Source organism: Rhinopithecus bieti, unplaced genomic scaffold (genome assembly GCF_001698545.2).
Source record: "Rhinopithecus bieti isolate Rb0 unplaced genomic scaffold, ASM169854v2 scaffold_73, whole genome shotgun sequence".
In the NCBI taxonomy this organism is placed as follows: Eukaryota; Metazoa; Chordata; class Mammalia; order Primates; family Cercopithecidae; genus Rhinopithecus; species Rhinopithecus bieti.
In genome coordinates, this window is record NW_016803103.1 from 371168 (window position 1) to 386838 (window position 15671).

Sequence of the window (15671 nt, forward strand, 5' to 3'; positions counted from 1 at the left end):
CTCCATTCTAAACTATCCAAGCTCGAGGCATCTCTTTTTGCCCCTAATTTTTGCTGTCCTAAGCAAGACTACTTTATAAACAGGCCTGGTGCCTAAACACGGTAAAAGGCTGAGAAAATGACTGGGAAACCAAATCCCAGTTCACTCAGTCTAGAAGGCAGCACCACTGTTCTGGAGTGCTCCTAATTATATACATCTAGTGGGCAAGCATAGTGGAAAGGGCTAGAACTCTGTGAGGATGACTGCAAGGCATTTCAGAAAGACTGGATAGAATCCTCACTCCAATCACACTATCACCAGTGGCTGGGCACCCCACTGTATATGGAGGCTGGGGAAACTCATCCACCACATCCTAACTTTGTCTCTAACTTTATTCTAGATAGCCATTTATATGTAGTAAATTGTATCATTTACTTACATTAAAATAACTATCAGTTTTTTTGCCTGTATCAGTTGTGGGGTCTTCGTGTCAATCATATCTTTGTCTCATTGTGGCAACTTTGTAGATTACTGATTATATCATTAGCCTATATGGCTACCAAAAAATGGCTGGAAAACAAAATATTAAAAATTGAAATCTGTCCATATTTTCTGCTACTCTGGAAAACTTGTCTTATTTTTGTTAGCTGCTCCTCCACTTGTACAGAGTTGGAATATTAATGCAGAGGATATTTCTTTGTTGTCTAGGCAAAAACACCCATAAAACTGAGTTCATGTCTCAGCTCTGCCACTAACAAGTTATATCATCTTAACAAATAACATAATCTTATCCATTTCATCCAAGCCACCCAATGGAGGATAAAATATTTATTTCACAAAGTTACTACAGTACAAAAAAATGTTGGCTAAAAAAGAAAACTTCAGTATTTCACTCACTTACCATAGTCTCATATCCTCCCAGCTTTCTCATATCTTAACTACCACTTTATCTCCTCTATAACGTCCTGAGATTTTGGATTTAATCTGTTCAGGGTAGGGCTCCCCAGATGACTGCTATGCAGCAAGCATGGAGAACACTATCTATTCTTCGATCCCCCCATTTCCTGACACTCTTTCTTTTCTTTCCAGACTGTGCTCTGTTAGTAACTCCTGAACTGTCTCTCAGCAGCATCCTTAAATTCCCTGAAGCCCCATCCTTCCAAGACACTCATTCATTAAAACCCAAACCCTCCATATCAAAGCCATAATGCACTCTACTGCACAGCAGAGCACACTACCACAGGAAGGCCCACAAACCAGGATTAATTACACCATAATTTCTCAATTATCAATTTTAGCTGGGCCCTCAACAACTTTTTTTCTCTATTGGACAGCTCTTTCTTTCATTGCCCTCACTATACCCCCGACCAAACTACTATAAACCTTGATGAAACAGTAAAGGTTATTAATTTTTTAAATTTCTATACTTGAATATGTTTTTTTTAATATTCTACATTGACAAAATGGAAAATAAAGCACTTCCCCACATATCAAAGAACAACAATAATCTGAAAAAAAGCAGTTGTGTGACTGAGCTGGAAGCTAAATAAACTACAAGGCTCTTTTCAAGGAACATCATTTTTACTTGAAGAATAACTAACAGAAAACTAAGGTTACACAGACTTGGGTATTTGACAGACATTTTCTCAAAAATGAACCAAGTGAACCTGTCATTTCAAGGAAAACAAAAGGTAGTATTTGTTACCAGTGATAAAACACAGCTTCCAATACTTGCAGTTCAATACTCTAATTTGTAAGACAGCTCACAAACACAAGAAAAGTTAAATAATGATATCATTTAAATAGAAAATAAACTATATTACATTTGGAAATGCACAAGACAACACCTGATTAACTGTCCAAAGAATTGGACTGTCAAGAAATTGCCTATATACAAAATATGAGGAAAAAGAGAAATTTACTTGGGTGATAGCTGTCAAGAATGGCTCTATACAGGCATAAAATCCAAGCTGGGACTTGAAAAATTGGTAGGATTTAGATTTAAAAAAAAAAAGTGAGCAAGACATCCTAGGAAGTTTGCAATATATATATATATACACATATATATTTTTTTTTCCTAAGAGAAATACTATTTTCAGGTATATTTTTAATAATGTATAATGTATTCATTCAAACTCTCAGGTAATATTATAAGATCCTTAAAGGGAGAGGCCACATATTACAATTCTCTGCTATCTGAGCACAGGATCAAATTTAACAAGTTGAACTATCTGGTTGGAAAAATAAGATTTACACAGGGAAGAAGCAGAATAGTAATAATGGAAGTCCTAGGTTAAATCCCAGCTCTCGAAGTTACCTAGGTTGCCTTGGGTAATTTAGTAAAACTCACTGATTCAAACTCAAATACGCCTACTTTGAGGATCACCCTACAAACATCCTAACTAAAAGAACTGCAGATAACTAATGATCAGAGATGAAAGAAAGACTTTGTGTTCCTGTTTTTATGCTGACCTTGTTATTTTTCATGTTATTTTCAAACAATTGATGCTATTTTATTTTCATTTACCAAAAGGAATTTATATACACAAGGAAGAGAAAGATGGTACATATTGTATACTACTTATATATACTTATATACAATAAGTAAACAATAAGTATACTACTTAATATACTTATTGTATATTACTCAAAGAATTCTAGGTTGAGCACACTCCTGTTATCTCAGCACTTTGGGAGGCCAAGATGGGCGGATCACTTGAGCCCAGGAGTCGTAAACCAGCCTGGGCAACATGGCGACACCCTGTCTCTACAAAAAACTAGTTGGTCACGGTGGTGCATACCTATAGCCCCAGCTACTCTGCAGGCTGAGGTGGGAAGATGACCTGAGCCCAGGAGGTCAAGGCTCGAGTGAGCTATGATCGCACTACTACACTCCAGGCTAGGTGACAGAGTGAGACCCTGTCTCAAAAGAAAAATAATAATAATAATCTCTCTTTAAAATGTTTCAATACAGCAGACAGATTTTCAAATATTTTCTGTATAATATACTGTTACCTGTATTATCGAAATTGAAGCCACAATAGCATTATAATATCAGATGTAATTCCAATTTATTCTTCTTCAGATATTCTAAAATAATGCATTCTTCCTCTTCCTATCTATTTACTTCACATTCCTCCAGCCACCATGACATTATCTTCTCTTTTCTACAAATACACACATACGTACACTCTTCCCCTCATTCCTACATCTTTATTGAGATAACTACAGCCACTAGAGGGCAGTAAGTATACAAAGATAAATGTACTTATCTATGATGATGAACTTATCTATACGATTCACACAGTAATAAACCTAAAAAGTATATCATCACAAACCCTGAAACATAGGCCATTAGATTTGAATATGCAAGATACATATTTCAAACTCAAAAATTATCCTGCACAAGTCACAGAAGCATATAATGATGTTCAAAAAAGGAATTCCATCTTCTTAATAAGCATTCATTTAAAAAAATTAGCCTAATTCCTTTACATGTGCATAGTAATATTAGAAATTAGGATTGCTTAATACCATCTCCAGACCAAAGAAGAGAAAGGGCAGAAAAAAAAAAAACACAGTAAGGTATAAATTACAGAGTGGGTAAAAAAGTGAGAAATGATTACTTCAAACTCTTTCACTACCACAATCGAGAAAACAATAAACTGAAGAGCAAAGAGGATTTACCAACCCTTTCTTCTACTGAAAAGCAAGCAAAATTTTACGGGTATATTTTGGGGAGGAGAACAGTGATGGTAGAGATATACAAAGCCTTCAGTTCTTTTCTCACAATTAAGAACATGGAAGAGAAGTTAAGAGTTACCAATCTTTAAGAGGTAATTTTACCATTTTTAAAAAGAATACATTTAAATGAACGTATTTAGTTTATATTTACTTACACTGACATTACAAAACAACTGCAACACTTATATAAGGCTAACATTTTCAGCAAACCATAATTTTCTTACCCTCATTGGATGTATATCAGCATAAGGAGGTTTTCCTTCAGCCATTTCTATGGAAGTAATGCCGAGGGACCAGATGTCGGCCACACAGTTATAGCCTATTTCTTGAATCACCTCAGGAGCCATCCAAAATGGAGTTCCTATTACAGTATTGCGTTTTGCCATTGTATCCTGCAATAACGTTACATAGCCATAAATACTACTACAAAAGCACAAAGGAAATCTGTATGCCAAACATTCTTTTAAAAAATGTTGAAACCTCCAATGCCACATATTATATCAGAAATTAACTATTTTGCTAAAATTTCAACTAGTTATGACATACTTAGGAATTCTGAATTCTGAAAATAACCAAGAGTCCACAGGTAACTTATCCCCACTACCATCATTAAACACAGTCATTAAAGATAGTGCTATAATGATAAAAGCTACAGAAATGAGCTACGTAGCTTCCCTTTTAGAACATGTAAGCATTTTGATTACAAGATATATTTTCATATTCAATCATCCTAAATTATAAATTAAATAATACTCAAATTTGGCTCAATTACGGTTCTTTCTCCATAAAACTAAAGTTACACATTTCTTTCCATTCCCCCTCAAAAAGTTATTGAAGTTTAGTTATAATCAAATCTGAACAAATTAGCCAAGTGTTTAGAAAATTATTAAAGTTAACTTACTGTTAACTGACCAGCCACTCCAAAATCTGCCAATTTTGCATGTCCTTCTGTATTGAGGAGAATATTTCCAGCTTTTATATCTCTGTGTATTTTTCTCATAAAATGCAAATATTCTAGTCCTTTCAATGTAGATTTAAGAATGGTTGCAATTTCATCTTCTGTTAACTGGAAAGAAATATTTTTTTAAATCATAATTAAAATGCCATGTTAGATAAACTCTTACAAAAGAGCACTAGTAACAAGTATGTCTTTCTGTGTGTGTGTGTGTGCTTTTTTAAGAGACCCCAGTCTGTTGCCCAGGCTACAGTGCAGTGGTGTGGTGAATGCTCACTGCAGCCTCTAATTCCTGGGCTCAAGTCATGCTCCCACCTCAGCTTTCTGAGTAGCTAGAACTATAGGCACACGCCACCCCAACAGGCTAACTTATTTTTACTTTTGTAGAGATGGGGGGGTCTCGCTATGTTGCCCGGGCTGGTCTTGCACTCCTTGCTTCAAACAATTCTCCTCCTCAGGAGGAGAAGAACAATTCTCAATTCAAACAATTCTCCTTCCTCAGCCTCCCAAAGTGCTGGGATTATAGGTGTGAGCCACCATGCCTAGCCACAAGTACTTCTTTCTAATGACCACTAAACCTCCAGGAAAATGCTAAAGGGGTAAATAATCGAGAACCTCTTCTTCCCATAATACGCTTTGTTACTCTTATTACACATTTTACTAATGAAAGGATCATTAAATTTCTCTCTTTAAGATTATCAGTATCAGCAGGGCATGGTGGCTCACAGTTGTAATCCCAACACTTTGGGAGGCCGAGGCGAGCAGATCACTTGAGGTCAGGAGTTCGAAACCAGCCTGGCCCACATGGTGAAACCTTGTCTCTACCAAAAATACAAAAATTAGCCAGGCGTGATGGCATGCACCTGTAATCCCAGCTACTCAAGAGGCTGAGGTAGGAGAGTGTTCAAGGCAGAGGCTGCGGTGAGCCGAGATCACATCATTGCACGCCAGCCTGGGCGACACAGTGAGACTCCATCTCAAAAAAAAAAAAAAAAGATTATCAGTGTCATCAGTATCATTCCTAAAGCAAAGGACATATCTCAAGAATCAGCCTGATACAAGGAATCACTATTTCCCACATCTTCTAACACTGGGGGTGGGGGGGCACTATCACAGCTAATATCTGTTCTGAAAAAGTAAATTCAGATACTTCCCCTGAGATATTTCAGATTCTTGATGAAAATGAAACCAACAGCTAAAGGAAAGTAAATGAGGGAGGGGGCTTGAAATGAATCTTCTGCGAGAAGCTCCTACACCAGTGCCACTCCTAACCCTTCCAAGACCTGGACTTCTGACCTAATATTGAGAACTCAGAAGAAAAAAATGTCAGAGAAAGATTAGGAAAATGGAAACACAAGCAAAGGTTATCAGAGGAAGGAAAAAGGGGAGAGCAGAGAAGGCCAAGGAAGAGACGGATGGGGAAGAAAATCTTAACAGCTGTAGCAGTAGAGCCACTGCTATCTGTACCAGGCAATGTGCTAAGAGTTTTGCATGCATTCTCTCATTTATTCTTAAAACAATCTTGTAAGGTAGTGTGACATTATGAAATCATAAGAAATATTTGGTCTTTGTAGGTTCTTGGCACAAAATCTCCTAAGACCCTATGAATCGACTGAGTGAGTGAGAAGTTGAATCAAGATATTTTATCTTTGTTTTCTCACCCCCTCACAAGAGTGAAAGGGGCTGTCTTTTGTCATTCATAATAAGCTCCTTTCAACCATACCAGAATTTATACTGATCAGGTGACTCGTAGTGGGAGCCTACATAGCTTCAGGATGGGAGCTGGTTTCCAAAAAAACCAACCAAGTGATTAGAAGTTTGGAAATTTCAGCCCAACCCCTGACTTACGGAAGGGCTGCAGGGAGACAGGGGGTAGAGATTTAGTTAAGCACAAATGTCCAAACTTAATCAATCATGCCTACGTAATAGAACTAACCATAAAAACTCTAAATGATAGGGACTGCTCTCAAGCTTATATTCTATCTATAAGCAATGGGATAATTTGATAGAAAACAGGATAACAAAGGAAAATGTCTGTGAAAATTGCTATGAGGACAATAATAGAGAGCTACTGATACAGAATGACTGAGAAGCCACTTTAGACTGACATTCAAGAAGGCCCAAAAGACATTTTACTAAAGTCTAAATGATATAATGGGGCCAGCCATGTGAATGGCTATCTGGGAACATACATTCCACAAAAAGGGGGAAAAGAAAAGATTAAAATATCTTGATTCAACCTCTCAAATTTTCTAAAACACTGAAGAAAAGAGAACACTTCCAATCTCATTTTAAGAGGCATTATTCTGATACCAAAGCCAGACAAAGTCACTATAAAACAACTACAGACTAATATCCCTTATGAACATTGATAGAAAAATTCTCAACAAAATACAGCACACCCACTTCAACAGGATCTTAAAAGGTTATACACCATGACCAACTGGGAAGTATTCCTGGAATGCAAGAATGATTCAACATACAAACTCAAACAATGTAATACACCACCTTAACAGAATGGAGAAGAAAACACATGATCATTTCAAATGAAAACAGAAAAAGCATTTGACTAAATTTAACTTCTTTTCATAAAACACACAACTAATATGAATAGAAGGAAACTATCTCACCATAGTAAAAGCCATATATAAAAAACCCAAAGTAAACGTCATACTCAAAGCTGTAAGACTGAAAGCTTTTCCTCAAAGATCAGGAACAATGCAAGGATGCTATTAGGTTGGTGCAAAAGTAATGGCGAAAACCGCAGTTACTTTTGCAACAACCTAATACTTCTGTTCCACATAGTACTGGAGGTTCCAGCCAGAGCAATTAGGCAAGAAAACCAAATAAAGGCATCCAAACTGGAAAAAAATAAGTAAAATTATCTCTGTTCACAGATGATATGATCATATTTGTAGAAAATTCTAAAGCGTCCACAAAAAAACCTATTAGAAGTAATAAATAAATTCAACAAAGCAGCAGTATACACAATCAACCCATGAAAATCAGTTATATTTTTGTACATTACCAATGAGCAATCTGAAAAGGAAACTACAAAAAAAAATCTGTTTACAATAGAAATAGAATGTCTTTATTTTAAAGAATAAAATACTTAGGAATTAATTTCACCAATGAGGTGAAATATCTGTACAATGAAAACTACAAAACACTGCTGAAAAAACAAATTTAAGACATTAATAAATAAAAACCTATCATAACTTCATAGATAAGAAAATTTAATGTTTTTAAGATGCCCATGCTACCCAAAGCAACCTACAGATTCAAGACAATCCCTACCAAAATCCCAGTGATGTTTATTGCAGAAATAGAAAAACTTATCCTAAAATTTGTATGAAATCTCAAGGGGCCCCAAATAGCCAAAACAATACTGAAAATACAAGAGCAAAGCTATAAGTCTCATAGTTCCTGATTTCAAAACTTATTACAAAGCTATAGTAATCAAAACAATGTGGTACTGGCATAAACACAGACAGATAGATGGACGGAACAGAGTAGAAAACCCTTGTATACATAATCAAATTATTTTCAACAAGAGTGTCAAGAACATTCAACAGGAAATGAATAGTATTTTCAAAAAACAGTGCTGGCACAACTGGATACCCGTGTGCTAAAGAATAAGTTGAACCCTTACCTAGCACCATATACAAAAATTAATTGAAAATGGATCAAAGACCTAAACATAAGACCTAAAACTATACCACTCTTGGGAAAAAATAAAACAGGGCAAAAACATCATGATACCGGATTTGGCAATGGTTTATCAGATACGACCAAAAAGGCGCAGAGAACACAAGAATAAAACAGGCAAATTGGACTTCATAAAAATTAAAAAAAAAAAAACGCACATCCAAAGACAGCATCAACAGAGTAAAAAGACAACCCACAGAATGGGAGAAAATATTTAGAAATTACATATCTGGTAAGACATTAACATACAGAATATAACATACAGAACTCCTAAAACATAACAATAAAAAAATCAAATTCAAAAATGGGTAAAGGACTTGTATAGACATTTCTCCAAAGATATACAAATGGCCAAGAGGCACGTGGAAAGATCCTCAACATCACTAATCATAAGAGAAATGTGAATCAAAAACATAATAAGATACCACTTCACACCCATTATGATGGCTATTATCGAAAGACAAAAAAGAACAAATGTTGGTGAAGAAGTAGAGAAATTGGAACCTTTGTGTATAGCTAATGGGAATGTAAAATGGTACAGCCTCTGTGGAAAACTGTATAAAGATTCCTCTAAAAGTTAAACATAAAATTACCTTAAGACCCAGCAATTCCACTTTTGGGTAAATACTCAAAAGAACTAAATGCAGGGTCTCAAAGAGGTATTTTTGAACAAGTTTCACCTCGTGATGAGTGTACACCCATGTTCATAGCAGCAATATCCACAATGGCTAAAAAAGTGTAAGCAACCCAAATGTCATTTGACAGACAAATGAATAAGTAAAATGTGGTAGAAACATACAATTGAATTTTATACAGCCTTAAAAGGGAAGGCAGTTCTGCAACATGCTACAACATGGCTGAAGCTTGAGTACATTACGCTAAATGAAGTCAGTCACAAAAAAGACAACTAATGTATGATCCTGCTTATATGAAATACTCAGAGTTACCAAAATCATAGAGATAGACAGTAGAATAGTGGTTACCAGGGGCTGAAGTAGCAGAGAATGGAGAGTTAGTGCTTAATGGGTACAGAGTTTCAGTCTTACAAGATGAAAAGAGGGGAACGGATAATGGGGATAATTGCACAACTTTATAAATGTATTTAATGCCACTGAACTGCACACTTAAAAATGGCTAAGATGGCAAATTTTGTTTATGTGTATCTTGGCACAATAAAAGTAAAACCGAGGGGGGGAAATGCTTTGATTCAAGAAAAAGCTCACCATATTTGAGTTGAATTAAGAAGGCTGAAGTTTAATGCACCAGGAGAAGACTAGCTCTAGATGAGATCTGAGAGACAGGCAAGGACCAGATCATGTAAGGCTTTACTGGCCATAGATAAGGAGTCTAAATTACCTGAAAATTCTGGTACTTCCAGGAATTTATTCTCTACCTCAGACTAGATGGTCTGACTTGACAGTGCAGAGAGAGCAAGCACCATACTCTAAAGCCGCACCATCCAATAGAGTAACCACTAACCACACATGGCTCCTAAACATTTGAAACGTGGGTATTCTAATTTCAGATATGCTGTAAATGTAAAATATACACCAAAGATCAAGGCTTAATACAAAAAGAATGCAAGCTATTGTGTTAAAATTTACATATTGATTACCCAATAAATATTTACATATTATATTATTAATATATTAATGTTGAACATATAAAATGTTAGTGTTTAATATAATAAGTATTAAATATGGTATTTCATATTATATAATATTGTTTTATATTAATATGTCTGTTATATTATGAAAGTTAATTTCACTTTTTTTAATGTGGCTACTCAAAAATTTAAAATTATATGCGGCTTGTGTTTCTTGTGGACAGTACTGCAATAGAAAGGGTCCACAAGAATGCTTTGTGAACACTTTGTTCACTGATGTATCCACAATGCTTGGAGCGATGCCTGGCGTTCAGACAGCACTTGATAAGTAATGAATGAATGGGTACAGACTTGTCAATACAAAAAGAAAGGAGACACCTTCATCTGATGTTCCCAGTCTTTCTAAGTTAGTGGTGTGCAGCCAAATGTGAGGGAGAGGGAGGTAGGAGTGTTGTTTAGGGACATCACAGTGGACCACTACAGACGGTGGGCAAGGTGGTGGCGCTGTCATAGGCACCTAAGTTTTCTCGTCTGTCCTCATCCTCCACTCTTTCTATAAAGACTAAAAAGCTTGGGGTGTTAATAAAAGCAGCATCAGCCCATAAAATTGTGTTTTGTTTAGTTACTTCAGTACAGACCTTTTAGTTACCTAGACTTGAATTTTATCTCTTAACATTCTACTATTTCCAACCAATAAGTCACTAATTTTCTATTAACTCTGATTTGTTATCTCTGCTCCTGTACCCTATATTTCACTGCTCTACTAAAGAATGTTCAGAATTACGTAAACTGACTGTACTTCAGGGCCTTAGGATTTGTCTGATTTCAATGCTATAAAGTCACTGGACAAATCCACAGCAAGATTAAAGGAGGATTTTTCAGGGATATTATACTAATTCATGAACTGTCTGGCTTTGCTCAATGACTTGAAAGGGTCATTCCAACTCTATGATTCTATGTTATCAAAGTATCTTCACGTAAAGGCAATCTTCACTAAATAAAATTCTCACTCATTTGGGCATCAATCTATGTGTTCATTCAGCAAATATACACCTGACTGGCTCTATCACTGCGCTGATACTGTTCAAGGTGCTGGGTGTACAGGGACATGGAAACTGATAATCCCAGTCCTAACGAAGCAGACAAGAATATCTGAGGGTATAACCTGAATTTGGCTCTGAACTGTTAAAGGTGGAGAGTGCAGATCTGAAGTTTATACAACCTCTCTTTCATTATGTTTTCCTCCCTTTGGTAATAAATCCCTCCCACTAATTCAGAGAGTCAATGTCTTCTCATTTGCTTCATATCCTCCTCAAATCAAAAAATGATGCAATATCCAGTCATTCATACAAGTACATGAACAGAGCTTAATTTAAATTTATTTTAACAACCCAATTTAGTATTAAGGCTTAAAAGCAGTATCTGTACTTTAAGACTTTTAAATTCAATTATGAAATGAAAGGTTCCTATACCTCAATAAAATCACTTTAAACAACAATAAACAGGTGGAGAAATATTTCCCAGAACATAAAGGCATACTGTTGTCTTAAATTTTTATATTTCTTTACAGTTTATAAAAACATTTTATGTGATTTCTCTACTCAAGTAAGTAAGCAGAAACACTTATTATTATTCCTTTTAACAGATGAGGAAACAAATTCAGAGAAATTAAACGGACTACCGAATGTCATACAACTACTAAGTAATAAACCCCACATTTCTTCAGCAATCAATATTACTTCCATCACACCACTGCCAGATGTCACAAACATAAATCTATGAATTAGTCTAATATAAGAAAAATTGGGGGTTTTGAGGCTTGTTCTAAGGGTGATATTCAAAATATCTGACAGTCATTAAAGCAAATGTCTAATCAGGACAGTTGCCAACCACAATACCAACCAATCAGAACAGCTACCAGTGGTAAACAACAGTAAGAATAGATACTAGCCATAAATAGGCAGCAAAATGATTATCCCTGAATATCAGGCAGACTACCTGCCCCAGCTCAGCATTCAAATTAAAGTTATTTTAAATGGTATGCCAGCCAAACAAAACAAATACACCTGTTAATGAACTGTGGCCGTAAGCACACTCACCTGGCCTGAAGAGTAACCCTGAGTACATTAATGGGTGACTCTATAAGCATTTTATTGAAAACAGATGCTTAATTCTACTAAAATAAATATATAAATCAATGATTTAAACATTTTAAAAATACTTAGAAGAAAACCAAAGTAAGTTTCAAATCACTAATCAGGAAAGACAGTTTCTAACCAAAAAAACGCAAAGAAAGAATTATGAGAACTTATTAGTTTTGTCTACACAAAAACTTAGAATACATAAGCTTAGAATACATATAAGGTTCTACATAACCTTAGCAAACTCAGAAAAATAGCCAGTTACAGTGGCACAGGCCTATCTACAGTCCCAGCTACTCAGGAGACTGAGGTGGGAGGATCACATGAGCCCAGGAGTTTGTTCAAGTCCAGGCTGGGCAACATAGTGAGGCCTTGTCTCTAAAAAAAACTAAATAAATTTTTAAAAAGAAAAAAAAGTCATAGCAAGATATTAATGTATAGAATTATTTATTTAGAACATAAAGAGCTTATATAAAACCTTCAGAAAAACAATAAAATCTCAATAAAAGAACAGGCCGAAGAAATCAATATAAAATTCACAAAACTAAAAAAAAAGAGCTAATTAACATACATGGAAACTATTACACTGCACTAATTATCAAAGAAAAGCAAATTAAAACAATAAAGTATCAAATACAAAATTACCCCAGGGGTTACAATATTGCTGAGAATAACAGCACATATATAACCAGAATGTAAACCAGAGTATAAAAGTGACATAAGAATTCAGAAGTATTTTCCAAGAAGCACTAGGTAACATTCAGCCACTGAAAAATCATTTATTGAGTACCTACTCTAGATTTAATTTTTTTTTAAATCTCTAACCTAACCTAATGGGGCTCCAATCTAGCAGGAAATACAGACTTAGAAACTCATAAACAATCATAAAACGCTGTTTCAAAGTGAAACATACCCAAAAAGGAGTGCAATTAATTAGGAATAGAGAAAGGAAGTGGCATTAAAATCAAGCTTTAAATAAAAAAAGTAGCTCACTATCCAGAGAAAGGAAAGACTACTAATAGAGTAACTAATGAACTAAAGAATAGAAATACAACAATTATAAAATGGCACTCAGAAACCAAGTAAGGCCCAGTTTTCTTCCTTCCACTACAATGAGAAAATGACAAAAGTGATAGGCCAAATTTCAGCCTTGTACCAAAATGGAGACAAATCTTAGCAAACTTGGAAGATAAATGTTTACTTGGTCTCTTTTAAATATCAATGGTGCCCAATGAACTTTGGACAAGAGAAATATCTGTATCAAGATTTAAGGCACTCTACAAGTATTGTGTGTCACTAAGGGAAAAGGAGAAGAGTGGAAGGAAATAAGAAGGTATATTTAGTGGACACCATGTAGCAGGTTCTGATCTAGATGTTTGTATCATGCTTATTTCATGTCATTTGGATATATGTTAATCTTTTTGTTATTAAAAAATAAAGAAGTTGACAGTCATTTTCCTAGATAGATGGAGTTTTGTTTTCAAATACTCTCTAGCTGTTTTAACAAATTTCATTTACATATAAATACAGCCAATTGCCAAAAGTAGCTCGATTTTTATTTGGCAACAAAGAGAACTACTTCTTCCTATTACGACATAAAATTTAAAGCAGTACCTTTCTCATATCTTTAAGACTTTTCATGAGGCTGGATAGGTCCATACCCAACTATTTCAAAATGGTCAGATTTATATTGAAAACACCAAGGGGGAGAAAACACATGAGAGGATGTGCTTCATACAGAAGAAGATAATGTAAGAATTCAGTTTCAAGATGGAAAAGCGTTAGATCCATTCTCAAATCACAGCTAACACTTCCTTCAGTGGTATCTGTTAAGAATCCCTTAAAACAAACAAACAAAAATCTGTGGAACCATTGACTGGAACACGAAAAATTTTATCAACAGAGTACTTCATTTGTGGATTTAATTAAGTTATCCTCAATACATTACAGATTTAATTTCATTTGGGTCACTATACAAATGGTGCGATGTCATTTTTAAATCCCTTGAATCACATTTTATAGTCCATTTTGTTGTATTTTTTTAAAGAAGGGTGGTAGAGAGATAATAAACTATGAATGAAATACTCAGCAATCAGGGATGAAAATAAGACATTTATAGCTGAGCTAATACATTAAAAGACGGAAGTCTACATCTGGTTTCAATTGGTATGAATTCACTGGCAAATTTAAGAAGAATTTCATTGTACAAAAACAAAAAGATGGTTTTGATAGGCTTTAGTCCTCTGGTTACTTTTGTTTCTATAGTCACATGATTAGTATAATAATATGATACATTTAATATGTCACTGTGTATATGGTTTTGATAAAAATACACCCACCAACTTGTCTCAAGGGCACATGCACAAATGGTTTTAAAATACATATACTGCCTTAATGTTTTTAGATCAGTAAAATTCAAGTGAGGTTTTAATTTCACACAAAATTAAGAATTTTAATTTTCTAATAAGTCTTTCACAATCTTAGCTAAACTCCACCTTTTGGACATAATTATTTATGCACATAAAATGATGCATTAATTTTACATTTAATACCTATTAGATAGTAAGGATACAAAAAATTAGACATATGTCCCCCTTTCAAATGCCATAAACAGATAAGCATAGATACTTCATTTAAGTTTTACTTTCATAGGCACTTGTATAAGGTCTTAAAAACTGATCAAAACTCACCAATGTAATCCTTACACAGTCTTTTAAGGCCTGGATCAAACTTTGCCTCTTTCAAGAAATCACCCTATATTCCTCAAGTCAGGATTAATCTATCCAGTGTTAACAATGGTGATAACAATAACAGCTTGCATTTATTGAGTTCTTACTATGTCAACCACTCTACAGGTTTCATTTCATTTAACACCCAAACAGAAGTGTAGCAGGTAGGCACTAACAAGAATTTGCTAAAAGTCTGTTACATGATCCCTGTCTTCATGACACTCAGAATTTTGTGGGAAAGGAATAGGAACAATTAATTACAATACCAAGCGATGCCTGCAACAACAGGATTAGCAATAGGAGCACTCCAGGACAGCAGTTCTTAAAGCTGATTATGCATCAGAACCAGTACACTTAAAATCCAAACCATCTAATACAACATTTAAGGCCCTGAATACCGTTCCTGCCAGCCTCAACCATTTACCTTACCATTCTACCACTCAGGAAAGACTTCATAGAGATGACTTTTGAGCTGAATCTAAAAGAGTGAACAAAGTTTATCAGGTGACCAAAGAGGGAAGGATACATACGGCATGTGCAAAGGCACTGAGCATAAAAATACATAAAGTGCATTACCAGTGAATAGTTCTTTGTGTTTGAACATAATGTGTACGGGAAAATAGTGCAAAACGGGAAGTCAGATTAGGGCCAAATTGTTTATACACCTACATATTTTTAAGGGGAAAGATGACATGATCATATCTGAACTTTTAGGAAGAAAACTCTGACAGCAGGCTCTCAGACAGAGACTAAAAGGAGGAAAACAGAAGTGGAGAATTTAATAATAAAATAATTTGTAAAAATAATAG

The 15671-nt window shown here is 35.0% G+C and overlaps 1 protein-coding gene across 1 annotated transcript in view; it reads right to left on the reverse strand.

Moving 5' to 3' along the window:
• STK3 (serine/threonine kinase 3) overlaps positions 1 to 15671 on the reverse strand; it is a 267782-nt gene that overhangs the window by 234558 nt on the left and 17553 nt on the right. The window contains exons 2-3 of the mRNA XM_017892571.1: positions 4625 to 4789; positions 3948 to 4115 (exon numbers count right to left, since the gene is read on the reverse strand). Of these exons, the coding sequence (XP_017748060.1) occupies positions 3948 to 4115; positions 4625 to 4723 (267 nt within the window). The 5' untranslated portion in view covers positions 4724 to 4789. The remainder of the gene's footprint in view (positions 1 to 3947; positions 4116 to 4624; positions 4790 to 15671) is intronic.